The sequence below is a fragment of the Thermobia domestica genome, chromosome 4 (assembly GCF_964235325.1).
Source record: "Thermobia domestica chromosome 4, izTheDome1.hap1.1, whole genome shotgun sequence".
In the NCBI taxonomy this organism is placed as follows: Eukaryota; Metazoa; Arthropoda; class Insecta; order Zygentoma; family Lepismatidae; genus Thermobia; species Thermobia domestica.
The window spans coordinates 144,304,608-144,325,003 of NC_137457.1; the positions used below are offsets into that span (position 1 = coordinate 144,304,608).

General features: G+C 36.4%; 1 protein-coding gene across 3 annotated transcripts in view; it reads right to left on the reverse strand.

Annotated features, from left to right (window-relative positions):
* LOC145683374 (phospholipid scramblase 2-like) overlaps window positions 1–20,396 on the reverse strand; it is a 628,315-nt gene that overhangs the window by 488,809 nt on the left and 119,110 nt on the right. For all 3 annotated transcript variants that reach the window (XM_081754706.1, XM_081754705.1, XM_081754707.1), the window contains exon 2: window positions 16,266–16,334. In XM_081754706.1, the coding sequence (XP_081610832.1) occupies window positions 16,266–16,296 (31 nt within the window). In that variant the 5' untranslated portion in view covers window positions 16,297–16,334. The remainder of the gene's footprint in view (window positions 1–16,265; window positions 16,335–20,396) is intronic.

Sequence of the window (20,396 nt, forward strand, 5' to 3'; positions counted from 1 at the left end):
ACATGACGGCTGCTGGTCCTGGAGATTTGGTTGCGGTGCATGAGAGAATGAACAGCAGTGTTTACATTAATATCCTCGAAAATACGTTGTTACCGTCCTTAGAAAGAGACTTCCCCGTACAGGTAGAATATATATTTATGCATGACAACAGTGCTGTTCACTCTTCCCGGCAAACACGAAAGTTGCTAAGTGAACATCCAGAGTTAATTTGTATTGAGTGACCCCCTCTATCCCCAGATTTGAACCCATTTTAACATCTGTGGGCCTACATGGTGCAAGAATGGGAAGAGAGACGTGAAGACAGAGACCAAACGTTTCTTCAAAATCATGTTATGGAACTGTGGCAACATTTTCGTGACACACCGTCGTATTGCTCGAGACTTGTATTTAGTATCCCCTCCAGACTTCAAGAAGTTACTGACTCTGGAGGTGACTACACGAAGTACTAGTGTGTTGTTTTTTGTGTAAACATTTATTTAAGTTTCATTTATTTATTATATTTTTTCTTCATTCTTTTCCTTTGCTTGTTTACTTATTAGTTCGTTAAAACGTAAAGGAAGAGTAGTATATCTTCAAAAAGTATTTGTGAATTTACTTTGAACGTTTCTAAGAATACATTTACTTTTTTTTCTTACTCTATATCATGCCCAATATTAGTTTCATTTCAGTTAATTAATAACTTTATTTCACATCTCGGATAAAAGTATTATTGTCTTTTTAATGATATTTTTCCTTTTGATTGTGTAATTTCTAGTTTCATTGAATTATGTCAATTCGAATGAATTAATCACATTTTGTTTATTGTTCCTTCCTTAGCTAAGTTCGAATTCGAGAACAATGTGGTGTAATATACGTTCTTTATTATTCATATTGTGCAGTAATGAAAATATTAATTATTTTTCATGAGTCCAGTTGATTAGTGAGAACTTCGACAAACATTAACCTGGTGATTCTTTACGTAATGACAAGTGTAAAATACATTTTAGCTGTTCTTTATACTTCACAGCGATGAAACATTCTAACAGTGTGTTAGCATTTCCTTCCTCGCCTTCCAATTGAACTGTCTGTGTACTGCGCATGCGCCAGTCAATTTCCATAAAAGATCATAAATAACCCTGATATTTTCTATAATAATTACGAAAGAACGTGTAATAGAATCTATATCAACATCATATATCATTCGTCAAAGTAACGAAAACGTGTTCATGTAACAAATTAATAGATATATTATATCAAAGTAAATTAGGTTTAAATTTTAGGCAATAGAAAATGTTATTCTGTAATAAGAACTACTACTCGAAGCCTTTACTACAATCACTAGTTGTTACCATAGCCGAGTGGTCTAAGGCGTTCGGCTTATAAAACACCATTCGAACTTACTTCGAGTCCCCGCCGGGTACAACTCCTTTTTCTCTCTCTTTTTTCACCTATTCTCGATGTTTCTGTCTGTGTTCCTGTCTGGTTCGATTAAATAGAATTTCGAATAGAGACCAATACATATGATAAATATTCATTTATTTGCGAGTCTGCACTCGTACAATATACATTTTCGAGATTTTGATTTTGGAAATGAAGTGTATATACTATTGGATAGTAAAAATAGTAAATTAAAAAAATATTCGTATAAATATTCATTAATTAATTAGTGTTAAACATGGCTTTCCAATCAGGATTATATAGAGAGGACTTACTTCTAAGTGCAATTCGGAAACAAATATTTGAGTTTTAATCTTACCCAAAGTTGGTAACTTACAGGATAATTTATACATGATTGGTATTGTAATTTTTATGCTTTTATTATAATCCTCTATAAGTTATGATTTTACTAATTCTAAATGTAGAACGAGAAACAAGTGTAATATTATATTTGTTACGAAAAGCTTTTAAGCAATGATGCTTTCAGAATGTGATCTGAGACCCCTCTCGAGCTAAGAAATTTCCGCCTTCAGGACCATATATTCGATCGTGCTCAATGTGGACTACCAATGTTTGCCCTCCACCCGCGTATTGAAATTCCCCCCGAGGATAATTTTCTGAAGTCACCACTGTTTATAAATAGTTTTTACAGAGGATACAAATCAGAGGATAATAGAGTAGTGAGTATACTTCATATTTTTAGCTATGAATTTAAGATTCGCAATTCATATAATGTTCCGTTCTAATCGAATTTGAAACAAAAGAAGTTTTCAATGAGTTACTCAAAGAAATATTTTCAGCCTTAAAAAAGAAATAACTTGCTACCGGGGTTGAACTCACAAGCATGTGATTGATAGTGTATCGACCCAAACCACTCGACCGTTTTGTATGCCTTTGCACATCTTCTTTTGACTTTTGTTATTGCAGTTTACTGTTCCATACTCGCTTTTGTTTATTCCGATACGACTATGAGTTCTCAGTAAATATTTGGACGTTACAGCTGTTGCAATGTGTAAAAGTGTTTTTAGAGTAAAACAGAATCGATATTATGTCCTAATAACATACGTAAAACAGGTTGAATTCGTGAAATGATTGAGGTTGGACTGAGCGTAAATGTTTTCATAGTTAGGAGCCTGGATATGCAAACCCGCTTAACGTGGGGATTTAATTTTGTGTCTGTACAAACGACGTACAAACGATTGCCATAATTTTTTATTGAATTGGACATGGTGGGGGGCTTTCATTTTGACAGCCCTTACTTTGTTTTCGTTCTGGCGGTGCCCCTAATTGTGAAAAAACGAAACTTTTTCCTATAGGTTTCTGTACAAACGATGTACAAACGATTACGACTGTTTTTGATTCAATTGGACATGGAGGTGGGCTACCACTTAGACAGCTCACACTTTGTTTCGTTCTGGCGGCGCCCCTAATTGTGTACAAACGAAAATTTTTCCTGCACATTTCTGTACAAACGATATACAAACGATTGCGACAATTTGTGATTGAATTGGACATGGTGGTGGGCTACCACTTAGAAAACCCCACTTTGTTTTCGTTCTGCTGGCCCCCCTAATTGTTATCAAACAAAAATTTCGCCTGCACATTTCTGTACAAATGATGAACAAACGAGATCATTTCCGATTTAGTCCTGAAAGTTCGGGGGTCTATCTAAATTGACGTGAAAAACAGTACTGCAAAAATACGTGTAATTCATATTGAGCACGATAGGAGGCAATGTTCATTTTAGATTTTCCACAGGGCGGGGGAATTGAATAAAGGCTGGCTGAATATAGTACTGTGAAAGTTCTAGTAACTCAGATTGTGCACGCTCGGTAAATGCCATAGTGGGACTTTCTAAGCTCTAGGCCCAAGAGCCACCTCTATAATCATCACTGATTGCCATTTCAGTAATGTGTTTTATTGTCTTATGTCCGTGTTCCCAACCTTTCCTTCCCCTTCCAACTGAATACTTGATACTTTTACTATTCCAAATTTTTGTGCTAGTTTTCTATCGATACCTTGAGTTTTGTACTCTTATCGGTTTCGAGTTAATTAATTATTTAAGTTTAGGATTCCTTTCTGAATCGAGGTTATATGAGACGTAGACTCAAAGATTATGATGAAATTCAAACACAGTAATCGTCCAAATTTTGTAAGCTCTATAGTGATCAACGTTAAAATCGGAAATGGCCATTTTCTACCACTTCCAGTTGGCGAATCATCTCCATTACGGAACTCCCTCGAGAGGAACTCCCTAAATTAAAAAAATCGCATTCGTCCAAAGTTATCGTGTGAAGTAACGGTCTCTCGTATGTACGTACTAATATCGATAAGTTCCACTACGCGATTCTAATTAATACTTCATACACCCTTCCCACACACACACACATACTAACCACACGAAAGTATACTTGGTAGTTTACACACGCTTACACCGGAAACTAGAAACACACACACAGAGAGAGAGATAAAATCTTGTTGTACCTTTATAATGAATTCACCATTACTCACAAAATCAGTTAAAAAAGAAAAAAAAGTTGTAAATGAAACTTTTAAAGATTGGTATCACTGCTGCGTGTAACGCATGAAATTGTTCCGTAATGATTGATTCGTAATATGATGTTTATGGGTTTCTTATTGGTAGTATAACAAAATGCCTTCAAATTGACCACAAAATAAAAAGAGAAATTTATTTCCAAAATTTTGTGAAATCGAAGTCAGTGGGCATTATGTGAACAGTCTACAATAACAATATATGCAAATAAATATTAATATACTTCACGTTTTCCAGTGGGTGCAAGAAAGCTTCGAATAGTTTTTGGTGTCATAATCATTAGCATATATATATATAATCATTAGCATATATAGCATTATCATATATATATTGTAATGTTCCGCATGTCTTCAAATCATGCGATAACCATGATTACACACGTGTTAACAATAAAAAACAACGCAGACGACAGTACCGAAAAGGAGTCGCCCACAATCGCCAGCAGTCGGCAGGACGAAGATCAGCGAAGGTAGCACGACAGGAGCACGCCTCAACTAGCATCCACGTCGAAATCTATCCATGTTGATTTAACCACCTAAAGCCCTAAGGCGCCGGACCATTGGGTTCGTCTTACCCTCCCATGACGCTTGGCCAATTCAGAGATACTTATCATTAAATCCCTAAGGCCATTGGATTTTTCCTTTCTCTCACGACTCCCGGTCACCGAGAGAGACACTTAATTACACAAAACTTATCCCCTCTCACAACGGTCGATCAAAGAGAGAAACCTCACCTACAAAGTCCTAGGACGCCTAATCATTCCGTTCCTTCTACTTTCTTACCTAAAATTAATAGAGGAACTACTTATTGTAATATATTTCTGTATTTAAGAAGATCTTTTATAATGAAAGGTTATGGGAAAGTCCGCATTCCCGTGTACGATAATTGTTCTACCTTACATAAACTGAGAGAATTTTACATGGTAGATGCGTCGACGTCTATTTACAGACATTTCTTAAGGACTTTCCAACGGGACGCTCTATTTATTAACGGAAAAACGGACTTAGAACTTTAAAATAGATTTATCAGTTTTTGTGTTACTAAGGCAGGATTATATAACAACCATATCTGTGTTGTTATAGCACTCTCATTACTCTTAGCGGCAAATTGTTTTCTTTTTAGGCTGGCAGGTACTTATGCCGACAACTATATCTGGAAAAAATACGTATAGAGAAAGTGATAATAATAAGGCAGAATTAGGCTCCCGAATACCTGTTAATATTCCCCATCTAACTAGATACTCAGGTCACAGTCAAATGACCCGTATCGGTTTTTCATGTTATTCGATCATTTGGCTTTACTCCAGGCTTGGACCCCCGAAAACAAGGACGAAATTCTCCCGATGTATTTACAGCATGTATCTCTCGATTTTGTTTTACAATTAAAAAATCAGAATCAACACCCTAGATTACGATCAACTTAAAACTAAACTAATTTCAATATCTCGTCCACATTTACCATAATATAATTCAGAATTAGAAATTTTCCAAATACAGCAAAATGAAGATGAGTCGGTCAATTCATATTACTTAGGGAAATTAAGGTGCATTAGGCAGCTAATGCCAGCGGCTTCGGAGGAACAGAAGAGCCATTTTATTTCTTTGAGATTACAAAGAAATTTATTACAGAAGAAAGAATTGGAATCCTACCCAACAGCCCAGCAGTTGCAGGATCGACTCCGCGAATTAGAAAAGGCTCAGAACCTCATGCAAACGAGGAAGGATGTGGAATTATCATAGGCAATCCATTCTTTAATCGGCCAATCTAACCGACTTCCTTTAAATGACCTTCATAACCATTTTTGAATCCTAGTTTTTTAAGGCCAGCCTATGCAAAACAGTCTATTTCTACTGTGCATCACACTCAACCTACTACTTGTTATTCGCAAACACTACCTTCTTCACCTCAATTGCAGAATATTCCCCATCCACAGTCAATTTCCATTCAGCCTGAAGTTTTAAATCAGCACCCCACAAAAGTCAAATCCACTCACACCCTCCTCACACAGACCTCACTAAACTAGCCAATCAAATGGGCGAATTATTATTAATGGCATTCATAGTAACGAAGGAAAACATTGTGAAGGAAACGGACAACAAAAGGCGGGCGCAATAACTAACAACAAAGGTAATAACATTGGTAGGAAAAATAAAAAAAATTGTGAAAGGTGATAAAATATCGGTATGCTCACTATGTTACAAGAACCACGGAGTAATTCATCTTCATGTTGGAATAATCCAAAACCTTCCAACCAGGGAAACATAGGTGGGCAAGCAGGCCAACGACAAGCCTCGCTGGCCTCACAAAACTACCACAATCTAAAAGCCATCACGTTAAAAAAGAACAGGCAATAGCGGAAAATTTTAATGGTACGGAGGACAATTTTTTCACTTAGGTGACCTACGATGATCGCCGAGAACAAGTCAAATTGGGGACAGAAAATAATAAATTATTACTTAATATTAGAATAAATTCAATCAGTCTGCCAGTAATAATAGACACAGGATTCATCCTTAGTTTATGGTCCAGACGAGACATACCTCCAAATTGTAAATTAATATCTTTACAGACTCGTATTAAGAACATTGCTAAGTAAGTTCTGACTTTGAAGGAAATAGCTTTAATTAAATTTAAAATTGGAACCACTAACTTTTCACATTATTTCCGCTTTATAGATGCAGACGTCAGTCCGATCTTTGGGAACGACATTCTCACTAGGATTTTTTTCTCAAATAGAACTAGAGCATAATTCTATATCGTTATATAGAAATCCTAGGAAGCCTACAATTCCCAAGGAAAAAATAGAGACGGAAGAAATGCCCCAAGCAACTACTCGTTCATTGTATTTGCAGAGAAACGCAAATGTATTCACAGCTAGTAAAACTAAGATCCCAGCAAATTAACATTTATTCTTTCCTGTTTCAATTCCGAACAAAAATTATGACACAACATTTTACATCGTTACACCACTGCAATTATTGTTAGAAAGATATGGATTGGAGGCAATGACCATGAAAGTACCGACTATCGAATCTTAAGTTATTAATCTCAAACCTTACGCCACGCATAATAACTTTAAGTAAAGGCAAACCCGTGTCGTATACAGAGGAGGACGTGGAAGCATTTTATTTCAAAATAGAAGAAGATAGCAACAAAAACATCAATTTAGAACTCAACAAGAGATACAGGAAAGATTTAAACATTTCTTATGTACTGTATATATAGAAAATTGACTTTTCTTAGCCTAATAGTAGTGTTTCTTTATTTTGGTGTAAACCAATTCATTATTAACATTCTCTATTATTTATTCTTAAGCCAAAAAAAAAAAAAAAACAGAACTGATGGCGAAGAGGTGTTTGCACTTCAAGTTCCGCCCTCCTGCCTTGTTCAATTTTCTGCCATGGCCGCGTTGTATCCTGACTTACTGGCTTTACTTTTCTAAATAGCATAGTATTTTTTCGAACTAAATTTTGGCATTTTCTTGCAACAAAGAAGGTGGAGCTTATGAATCGGTCGCAACTTGCCCCGGATTTAGAAACTTGCGTCACCAAACGCACCTTTCGCTCTACTGCTTTGGTATAACATGGAAATGCAGTTATTTCTTCTCCGGGCATTGCAACTGACTTAATATGGTCTTCAATCTCGTCAGCGGAGATCATCTTTGTAAGTGGAGGCTGTGTTGACTTCAAGGTCATCCACTCCACCATATATTAATAATCGTCTTCCTGAAAAAATATTTTAAAAATTGAGACTTCTCTAATTTTTTTCTGTGGCGGGAATTCTTATTTCGTGAAATTCTTAACTCTCTTAAAGGCAAGTTTACGACTTTTCGGACTAGCATCCATGATTAACGTAAGAAAGTTTTCTGGGTGAGAAAAAAACATTCGTAAGAAACTCAGAGAATACTCTCTACTTAGGTTACGTGGGTAGAAATTGGGCTGGTAGTCCAACATTCAATAAATGCCGCAGTCTTACACAGCACGATGGCTTTTGCTTGATGAAAACCAGACTCTGGCGTACACCTTGACGATGTATTGTACAGGATACACCAATGCGTTGCAGTCTTGCTGTGCTAATGTAAAAACGAAGAATGCGACATGCCGTGTTGATGAACCTGGACTACTGGACTGGGTTTATAATTTGCCAAGTTCTAAGAACAGTATCCTGAGAGAATTGTTCTGCATATTGCGAGTAAATATTGCTGATCCGTAATAAGGTTTTCAAATTTTGCGAAGTCAGCCAATCAGTCAAGATTTATTGCTTGTAATTTTACCTAGGGCGTTTCCTCGCAGGTGTCGAGCTTTCTTCCGATGTGTCTGGTAAGAATTTTTGGACCCGATGTTCCCCGTCGAGATGTCTTATTAAGTGACGAAGTGGTAGTCCATTAGCGTGAATATGACAGAAGATACATTGAAGTTCTCAATTTTTTTAAAACAAGGCAAAGGTCCGTTAAATCTTCCCATTCATATATCTGCAGTGTCTCCGCCAGCTGCTTCCTACGTTGACAAATCAATTTCGTTTTCATCCAGAAATTCGTGGACGGACGCAGTGATGTCCTATCAACTACTAGAATTCGGCATGACGTGGCTCAAATATGTTGAACCTAATACTTCTACTATTGTAAAGTTTTCTTCGATATGCCGTCAATGCCAATGTTTTCCTTTCTTCTGTTGCATTAGTATCTGGTCTTTCCATCCATCGAAGAAGACTCCTCTAACAGATTTTCTTGCTATGTCATTTCCTTGAACAGCTGTGCTGAATTTTCTCTTTTCCTTCATCCCCTTATTTTTATCAATAACAATGTTTTGTGCATCCTTGAAATGACTGCTGCATCTTGACGAGCTGGCCTAGCGATTAGTACAACTTTCCGGAGAAGAAACACTGGATTTTCGTGCCATACCCAAGCAGTAGATGTAACGATCCCGTTACTATGAGTTGGGAAAGAAGAAAATGAAAACTATGATAAAGAGAAGAAATAAAATATTGATGTTTATGCGATATTTTTCTCTGATTTGTAAAAATTAATAAGATTTTGTAACCTTCCTTACTTGTTGCTTTTTTTAAAAAAAACAAAAAGGAAATGAAGAAAATCTATTTATGATTGTAGAGTGAGAGAGAGCGAGGAAAATACATTCCTTTTCTATTGGTTAGTTCAAGGTCGCTTGCGCGGTAGAAGACGTGCCTTATCGCGATCGCGCCGTTGACTTTCGAGGGAACTCGCAGCTTTCTTGGCTGCGAACTGACCATTGAATCCTGATGGAAGGCGGACGTTTCTGCAGTCTTCAAGCAGGCCGAAAATTTTTGTCGATGTAGAAGAATGGGACGCGTGTCTTTTTCGTTTTGCTTAGTTTGTGCTGTCTGTTATTTCCTGTGTTAAGTTGCAGTTGGAAGGTGCTAAATCGCAAGAATAAAAGTGCAAGCTGTGTTGTGTTTTGTGATTTCCTTTTTTTTAAAAAAAAGAAAATAGAGTGTTGCAAATAGAAGATTGGTCTTTGACCATACGATTTGGTGCAATAAAAGTAAGAATCAAAGGGTAAGATTATGCTCTGTGGCTTCTCCCAGTGTCGCGAATGGAGTTGGTAGTATTTTGTTGAAAATTGCAATTGCTTAAGTTTCCATCTTTTTTTATCAGACAAGTTGGTTGCACAATCAGGAGGCCAGGGGCATTTGATTGTTTCACTCGGTGACGTGCATATCTGTAAAGTAGGCCTAAGTCTTCGTCGATCGATCACTGTCTCCTTTTAGTGGCAAATTGATTGTATTTTGGTGTGAGTGATCAAATGGTGGAATGTACATGTGGGTCATTCATGAGTAAGATGTGGTTGATTCGCTACTGAATAGAGCTAACCCTGTTCTTGATGACATTAGATAGCATGTCGTCAGTACAGCAATACTCGTAATATCCAGAAGCTGAAGCGGCCGTTCGGTTGGTGGAATGTCAATGTGGGATATTCGAGTGGGAACAGTGTTCAACCCCATTTGCACGTTGCAACACCTGGTCTATCATAGGAATTATATTGACGGTAATCAGAGTAGTGACATTCGTTTCGTCCAGTTGTCTGACAGAACGGTGGAATGCCGGTGTGGGAAAGCGAGTGAGAGAATATCACTTTAAGGAAACCAGACCTAAGTTCGGTCATTGTGGTTTTAATAAACCTAGAAACGAGAATGTGACATTCGTAATTTTCAGTTAGAAGTTAGTCAAGCTGTATGCTGGAATGTCAATGTTGGTGATTGAGGTGAGAGTGGTGGTTAATGTCCACTAAGTGACACAAGATCTAATCCTGGTTATTGTCTCACAGTTTTTCACTGGAGATTTTTGTCGTGACTCTCGTTGTTTGTGGATCGAGAGAGCTGACTGGAACAGTGGACGAAATTGTTTCATTCCCGACATTTCCATTTTCTAGACCTAAGTATTGGTCTTTGAACTAGTTTCTTGGACACAGCCAAAGCTCGTTTATTCTTGTAACCAAGTTCAGGAAGGACGACATGCAGACTGAGATTGAGGCATAAAAACCAAAGAAAGGTAAGATAAAGAAGATTATAATAGGTGAGTGTATATTGAAATATATTTCAGTTGTTTGTCCTTTGTTTGTGTTTTGTGTCTGTGGGTTGTCATTATTGATTCCAATAGGATTGTATTATAGATTATTTCTACGAACCGCGGTAATAATTTCCTGGGTGCGATTGATAATTCAGGATTTCATTTTTGATAAGCGGGTTTAAACCCGATGTTATGGTTTTGTTTATAATCTACTTTATCTTTCAGCGTTAATAATGCGGTTAAAGATTGATGTTAATCCATACCGATTTTGGACTTTTGAGATTCTATTACCTGTCATTGTAGGCGAACGGTGCGGTGAAGCACGGCAATCCAAAATTGTTAGAGCGATTTGATATAGCTTGTTAAATTAAATGTTATCGTTGTTGCCAACATTTACCTTTTGGATCTCTAAATTTTTGGAGATTGCCCCCCCCCCCAAAAAAAATTCTCTTGTCCGGATAGTTGATTTTTTCTTAAATTAAGATTTAAAATCAATTCAGAGGAATTTTTCTCTCCTCTTTGATCGAATAAATTGAAACAAAAAATTATATTAATTATTATTCATTAAATTTGTATTATGCTCAAATTCATAATTGTTCCTGGATAGGGTCATAACTCCGATGTGAGTTGGACTTTAATATAATCATCGATTGAATGATGTCAAAGAATTAATCATACGAATAGACTTCGAAGGAAGAAAGGATTTTTTTATTGCTCAATATTTTTTAAATATTCTATTGTATCTTATTATAATAAAATAATATTTACTCGAGTTGTTGTTGTTGTTATTTATTTACTATATATATATATATATATATATATATATATATATATATATATATATATATATATAACTTGAGATTGGGGTTAGATATTCATTTATTACTTGTTTATGCTGAATTATCCATCTGTTAACTGCCGAGATTGTGGAATTGCGTTTGTCTTCGTAGATCCCTCTGTGGTTGGACTTAGGGTGGTGTTGACTGGTTAACATTACTTGAGTTTTGTTATCCATGAATGTTGCTCTTTTAACATCGGCTCTTGTCCCGACAGCGGATGAGAACGCTACATAATGGTTCAATGGTCAGTTCCAAACCTTTTTTTCAGGTTCATAATTTTTTTAGTCGTATATGAAATTACCTTCGATGCTTCTTGTAAGTAATAACTCTTATCTTGAGACAGTTCAAAGATAAAACAAGGTGAAACATTTTGGATATATTGAGAATTCAATTGAGAATGTTAAATATAAATTTTTTAACAAAAGAGACACTGACCAAAGCTTAAAACTTTATTTTAAATTATAATTTGTAACTGTTTCGGATATCTAGCATATCCTTCTTCAGACACGATCGAAATTAATGAAAATACAGACATATATATAAATGTTGTTATAACAGAGTTTAAATTCTTTAACCGTCATATATATAGTCATTGTCATAAAAAAATTTAAATTCTTTTAATAGTCATATATAGAGTCATTGTTGTACTTTTTTATTTTTATTTATTTATTTTTCTTATTTATCGAGGCCTTCAGCCAATCCTATAAGTCTTCGTGTTCACTTTCCAATTAATCACTTCCTTCATTTTTGGTTCTTATAAGGGCCTTTTATTTTTATTTTTATTTATTTATTTTGTTTCTCTATGTTATTCAAACTTCCTTGCCATGATTCATTAATTCGTAAGCCCCCTGTCCAGTTCATCAGTTTATCTCTTCCTACCTTCTTTATCCAATCCGCTTCTTTCCACTTCCTTATTATCATTCTTTTCTCCATCTCCAATACTTCCGTCTTATCCCAATTAATTGCGTGATTCGTCTCCTTAACATGTTTGTATATGGCATTGGTATATTTTTTCTTCCTAACATCATCTTCATGTTGTTTTATCCTTTCTTTCATTCTCTTTCCTGTCTCTCCTATATATGACACATCGCAGTACTCACACCATACCCTGTAAATGACCCCTTCTTCCTCTTCATTAATCTTTTTAGTTCCTTTTCTATTCTTCTTCTTTATTGATCTTAATAAAGTTTCTCCACTCTTTCTATAAGTTCTGACCCCTCCTTTGTGTCTGAAGAAGGATATGCTAGATATCCGAAACAGTTACAAATTATAATTTAAAATAAAGTTATAAGGTTTGGTCAGTGTCTCTTTTGTTAAAACAATTAATCCAAAGCCATGAATAGTCTTACTATTAAATATAATAAGTGAAATTTAAGGTTGTAATCAAGTTGTTTGAGTATTATAAAAAAACTCATTTTTCAAGACTAGGTTTGGTATATAGGGTTGATCCATGCTGGTTCTCCTTGGTTGTCGTAGTATCCGTAGTTAGTTTAGTTATAAGTTTGTTTATACTAACCTGTGATATATTTTCTTGTGTTTTTTTTAAAAAGTATTTAAGAATTTCTTTTGTGAATTTGCCGTTTTATGATGGCTACTCGATCTGACTTTGTGAGTATTGATATTCCTCACGGGTATTCAGAACTAGTAATACGGGATAGAACTGGTTGCTGTGATGCTGATTCGCGTTCTGATTTTGGGAAATTAAATATATCTTTAACTCCTCCCACTCAGGGAAGTCTTTACGCCAGGCGGGTTCCATCTGAAATCAATCGGAGTATGTGTAGAAATAATCATAGTATGCATTCTGTTAGCTATTGGTTTAGTAGATAGGCTAATGCAACTAGTTTAGGAGACTCACAGCGAGACTTAAGACAAGTCGCCTTTGAAGCTCCATTAAGGCAGTCTGAACAGACACAGGGTTTGTAAATCGGGATTCTTCAAATGTTAGCGTTGCTGGAAATGTTCAAGGTCACAATACGAACAGGTACCTTAATCTTCGTGATTATTATCGAAGAGTCTCTCAGATAAGGAATTCTACTCCGAAAGCTCCATTGGGTTCTCCTTTTCTCCAACCAGTAAACAGATATGAAGTGAGAGCTAACAGACAAGATTCACCTGGTATAGAACATAATTTAATGGTTAAATATGCATTCAAAAGAAATAGTGAATCTCTTGAGTTGAGATTTAAGGATGTTAAGATAACAGACGGGAGTAACAATCATCAAGTTTTGAATTTGTTGTTGAAGATAGAAGAAACATTATTAGAAACTAGTTATTCACTCGGGATGGTATTAACCGTTCTTGTCGTCAAATGTACAGGGGCTTTATTAAGAGAAATCTTATTTGCCTTGAATAACAATGTAAGTTGGTATAATCTACGAGGGAATTTACTAAGTAATTTTGTTACTCCAGTGAGTAGGCATTCCTTTGTTTCGAAATATGTATATAGAAGACAGAAGTTTTCTGAACAAGTTAATGATTATGTAAGGTCTGTTATTGTAGCTATGAATTTATTGGGGATTAATGGTCCAGAATCAGTGAGCACTATTTTGTGTGGTTTAAATCCTAATCAAAAGTACAAGATGTTGAATAACTATTTACCTGCATCACGTTTAGAATTATTGGAAATAGCTGAAAAACACGTATTGAGCTTTAGATACCAGTTGGATTAAAATAGAGAAATGAGTGATGTTAGGAAAAGATGTGGTATTTTAGTATCGAGCTATCATAATAATGGATTGTGTCCGAATGAAACCTGGGTAAATAATTCTTTGTTAGAAAATAAATGTAGATCAACCCTATACGAAAATAAATTGAGTCGATCGATGAGTGGCTCTCGGGATTTTCGGAATTCCAGGGGTCCAAGTAACTTGTCTGAGCCTCGAGATAATCCTAAAACAACTTCGTCGTGTTTCCCTTCAGAGATGGACAATACAATTGCGTCTTTCGTTGTCGGAAAAATTAATAATCTGTTGACGGACATTTGCGTCGATGGTGGTTCGAGCTTCAATATTGTTCGTGCAGATTTGGTTCGTGCTTGCGGTTTGGAGAAATATATTACTACAACGCAAGTGAAATTGGTAAATGCTTCTTCAGGATTGCATTTTTCCACGAACAAGGAAATTGTATTGACAATAAACTTTTCAGGACAATTTGAAAGAGTTAGTTTCAAGGTGGTAGATGAGTTACCTTGTAAGTGTTTGCTTGGAACTCCGTTTTTGCGTGCCACCAATTCGATTATTGACTATTCCAATAATGCCTTAGTTCTCCGCGGTGGCAAGAATTTATTTTTATCAATAACAATGTTTTGCGCACCCTTGAAATGACTGTTGCATCTTGACGAGCTGGCCTAGCGATTAGTCCAACTTTCCGGAGAAGAAACACTGGGTTTTCGTGCCATACCCAAGCAATAGAGCAAATGGCCGTTTGGTGACGCAAGCTCCTTAATCTGTGTTAGGGCCGGCAGGTCGCGACAGATTCATAGGCTGTGCCTTCCGTCCTTGAAAGAAAATGCCAAAATTCTGATCGAGAAAAGACATATGTCATTTAGAAAAGTAAATCAAGTAAGTCAGGACACAACAAAGTCAGGGCAGAAAATTGAACAAGGCAGTAGGGCGGAACTAAAAGTGCAGTCGCCTCCTTGTAATGAGATCTCGGATATTTTGATGTGACCTCCAAAGTTCCTTTTAAGAAGGAATTAAAGGATCAAAGACCACATGACTTTCCCTACCATTTTGCTAACAAGGAACGGACAAGAACGGGTCACTCGAACATTGGAATCAAACCTAGCCCTTTGGATAAACATAACTAAGATATATTCATGCACAAAACATTAGGTGCCATGGACAATGGAGTAAGTCCTTGGGGCCCATTAATTCTGTGAGTATAGAGAAAATTATAGACTTTCAGTTAATAGTTATTGCGTTAACACTGTTCATTGGAAAGTCGTGGCTTCTAGTTCATTGTTTCGCATAATATGAGCTTTTTCAGAGGTTCTATGTACTTGCGCACCTAACGTAACTGAACTGGGAAAATAGGGAGAATGTCGGGAAAATTTCGTCCAGAAATTTCTACCATCAACCTTGAACCCATCTGAAGTATTCCCGGGTAGAAACACACAATCCAAATGTATCACGAAAAATTCTACAAGGAATAGGAAACGTGTTTGCAATATTTTGTATTGGTAGACAAAATACAGTAGTTATGAGGGAAAAGCATGTATTGATATATAAGTTTTCCCCTCATATCTATTTTGTCTATCAGTACAAAACTTTGTACACACAATTCGTGTCCCTTATAGTATTTTTCGGAATAATTTGGATTGTGTGCTTTTAACTGGGGACACTCCAAGGGAGTCCTAAGTTGATGTTAGGGATTTTCCCGACATTCTGTCACTTTTTGCTGGTCAAATACGTTATGGGCCCCAATACATAGCACCTGTAGAAGGTTTTTTTTTCATGATGAAAAGAATAAACTATAAACCATGACTTTCCGGTGAACTGACTTGACGCAATAGCTATTTCATTTCAATTCTAAAATTTCCTTTTTACTATCTGGGTTAATGGTATCCAGGTACTTACTCCGTTGTCTATGGCACCTAATTTTCTGTGCATGAATATATATTTGTCATGTCTATCGAATCAACTAGGTTTGATTCGGTCCTTATGACAAGTTCTTGTAATTTCCTTGTAAGATCTTATTAGTAAGAATATTTTTCTCATTCGCAAAATGCTCGATGACTAACAATTAAAATAAAAATTGCAAAATAATTTATAGTTATATTCATAGTGACAATAGACGACAAACGTAAGAACAGGTCTCTTATATTCGAAACAGATGAAAACATACTCAATCAATTGTGACGCTCTATATGAAACACCTCTTACAATTTTAAAAATAAACGTGTACTTACAACTGAGGTCATTTGCCGGTGGGTAGGACATTTTTCACAATTTCTAATGCAGAAAGGATTCCTCGATCTCTGAAATATAAAAAAGGAGTTGATATATTCTAAATCAACTTTTACTACAGTAGTGGACACAAAGCATTAAACATTATTAGAATACTATAGGATTAGGGAGATTGTTGCAATTTTTATATCGAGGATGTGGAAACGGGCGGATTAAGAAGTGAGAAGACAAAAGTTTGATTTGTGAAGTGGGAGAGGATCGAAAACTTTTTTTTATTTACCGTTATAATACAACTTACATGTAACTAAAGAACAAAAACTTATTAGTATAAGCATGCATTACGAAAATGTGGATATCTAATATAGTTAACTATTGTAAGTAAATAAGAAATTTTGAACTCAATAAAGGAGCTAAAGTATCAGTGACAGGTATGATTATGTTAATATGCTTTTCTTCAGAATAAAACAAATATTGAACATTGAATGTATGCGATACGCAACAAAGGTTTAATCAGTAAGATGTATATATGAAAAAATTACCGATAATTTTCAAATGTTTTAAAAAAACGCTAGTATGAATAGAATTAGAACATATTATAAAGTCACAAGAATAGGGAAGAGACACACAGACACAGACACAGACACACACACACACACACACACACACATATATATATATATATATATATATATATATATATATATATATATATATATACAGGGATATTCAAAAAACGTGTTACAAGCCAATATCTCGCTAAATATACATCATATAAGAAAACTATTAAAAGACAATGTACAATACAGAGGGGCCTCAGAAATGAGTCAAACATTAGGTTTCCCCCACCCATCATTTTGGGAGATGGGGGGTGAACGTAAAATTTTCAAATGTGAACATAGGTCGAGTGATACCTGGTTCGAACGAACTTAAAAAATTGAACAATTTTTGTAGGAAACAATTTTTGATATGGGGCACCGTTTTCAAGATAGACCCCGAAATTGGTCCTGTAGCAGATAAAATTTCCAGTACTTATAAATCGGAAACGGCTAAGTAGAAAAACATGAAACAAAAAATGAAAAAGGTAAACGCCATAGGCAACGTGGAATGGTGTTGTGGTGGTGCCCCTGGGCCCCATCATGGGGCCACGGGACCAATTTTAAAATTTCAAATCTGAATATAGGTCGAGTGATACCTTTTTTGATAGATTATGGAGAACCATACAGCTTATTAAATAAATTATTTTGATTTCGGGCAAGCATGTTTCAAAATGGCCGCCGGAAATGGTTCCACATTCAGATAGAAAGTGCAGTGTTCAAACTGAGTGTTACAAGCCAATATCCCGCGAATTATTGCATCATATAAAAAGTGTTAAGAGTCAATGTACAATACAAACAGCCCTAAAAATATGTCGAACACGAGGTTCCATCATCATACTGTAAGTGAATAACAAGTAAAATGTTCGGGAACAAAATCGACCTATAAGGGTTAACGTAATAATAATAATAATAATAATAATAATAAGAAGAAGGATACTACTAAGAAAAATAATAATAAAACTAGTAATAATAATAAGAATATGAATGAAAATGATAAGACAATGAATAATACTAATACGTATAAGCAAAAAGACGTCGTTTCTCAATCACTACAATCCTATGAGAAAGGGACAGGAGGGTACCTATTAGGCCATACTTGTGGGCAACATCTCAACATGTGCCCAGTTACAGTAAAGAAAGCCCGTCAACGTCATTGCCTGAGAAATGGAACCGATGGCCTTCGGAACATAGTACAACGATAACGTTGTATATTGCATTCACACAGGGAATGTGATTTTCGTTGTTCTACTGAGAACATTTGACTGTACCTGTGTGTTGTTTGTTCATGCAGTGTGAATAGTATGGTATTATTTTTTTCTTGTGGAGTAGTATTGTTCAACGTAAAATCATCATTGATGTTACATTGCCTAGCTGTTAGTGAGAGTGTTAGTGACTTAAAGCGAAGTGGCAGTGTGGATATTGTAGGTAGGGGCTGTAGTTGTGTGTAGAACGGTTCAAAAGCGTAGAAAGAAGGGGTTATCAACTTTGGGGATAAGTTTTCCGTACAAGGAAACTAACACTATCGCATTAATATTATTAGTTTGGGTAGCGTTTGAATAGAGCAATGGCAGTGTTTGATCATTTTGTAGATATGTTGCTGGTGTTGGGCGAATGTAGAAGAAACTATCATAACGCGGCACGAATGTATGGAACCCCAACGCCAACAAACATCTCACATGGCATTTCTGCGATTAGAGAGACGTTTCCGGGAACATGGTAGTCTTGTCTGGGGACGAGGTAGGGGTCGTTACCGCTCTGCAACCAATGAAGAACGTGCAACAGGAATATTGACAGCAGTGCATGTAGACCCACATGTTACCACGAAACACCTGGCTCAGGCCAGTGGAGTTAGCGAAAGATCTGTAGTGCGTATTTTGCTCGAATACATGTTTCATCCGTATCATATCATCTTACATCAGGAACTATCTGGCAATGATTTTCATGCCAGATTGCAATTTTGTCTATGGTTGGAAGGTATGGAAAACAGACAGCGCAACTTCATGTCCACCATATTGTTTAGCGATGAAGCTACATTTACAAACACAGGAAACGTAAACCGACATAATATGCATTATTGGGCTAGGAAAAATCCACTATGGCAGAGACAAGTTGCTCATCGGCATCGTTGGTCTCTTAATGTATGGTGTGGCATCCTTGGTAACCATATCATTGGGCCATATTTTTTGATGGACGTCTTACTGGTGATACCTATGCCGCATTTATCAGTGATGTACTATACCCGGAGTTGTTAGAGAATATTCCTTTCGCTGAACGTATGAGAATGTGGTATCAACATGATGGTGCTCCAGCACACAACGCACGCCAGGCCAGAGCCTTATTGGACCACCGTATGGCGAATAAATGGATTGGGCGTCGAGGTCCTATTCACTGGCCTCCACGATCTCCTGACCTAACCCCACTTGATTGTTTTCCTCTGGGGTTATCTTAAGGATCGGGTCATGTCCAACGTACCAAAAACTACTGATGATATGAAGGCGCGTATAAAAGGTGTGTGTGTATCTATCATTCCAGAGATGCTACATGATGTACGAACATCCCTATGTCGCCGCTTACGGAGATGTGTGGAGCAGGACGGAGGACATAACGAGCATCATTTGTAACATGGCAAGTGTTGAAATTATTTGCTTTACAGTGATTGAAATTACAATTTTTAACATCGCACATACCCGTAGAATTACTAAACGTTATTCTACTACTTTACAGGATATTAAGTTGTGGTAATGCTGTTGTGACAGGCTTGCCTTGCCTCAAATCAAAACAACTTTTGTAGTAAGCTGTTTGGTATTTCACGATCTATCAAAGAGTTATCACTCGCCCTATGTTGCGATTTGAAAATTCCATGTACACCCCTCCATACAAAAGCGGGGCGAGGGAACTTCTTTAGCACAAATTTCATGCTTTCTGTATTGTACATTGACTCTTAACGCTTTTCTTATTTGATGCGTAGTTCGCTTGATATTGACTTGTAATACTCAGTTTGAACACTGCACTTTCTATCTGAATGTGGAACCATTTTTGGCGGCCATTTTGAAACAGGCTTGCCCAAAATGAAAACAAATTTTGTACGAAGCTGTTTGGGTTTCCACGATCTATCAAACAAGCTATCGCTCAACCTACAGGTATATTCCCATTTGAAATTTTGAAATTGGTCCCGGTGCCAAATGATTAGGGCCCTAGGGACACCATGACAACATCATTCCACATCTCCTATGATGTTGTCGTTTTAAATTTTTTGTTTAATCGTTTCCTACTCATACGTTTCCGATTTATAACTACTGGAAATATTATCTGCTACAAGACCAATTTTGGGGTCTATCTTAAAAACGGTGCCCCATATCAAGAAATTGTTTCCAATTTGAAAATTTCACGTCACCCCCCTCCCCCCAAAATGGTGGGTGGGGGAAACCTAATGTTTGACTCATTTGTGAGGCCCCTCTGTATTGTACATTGTCTCTTAATATTTTTCTTATATGATGTATAGTTCGCGAGAAATTGGCTTGTAACACTTATTTATAA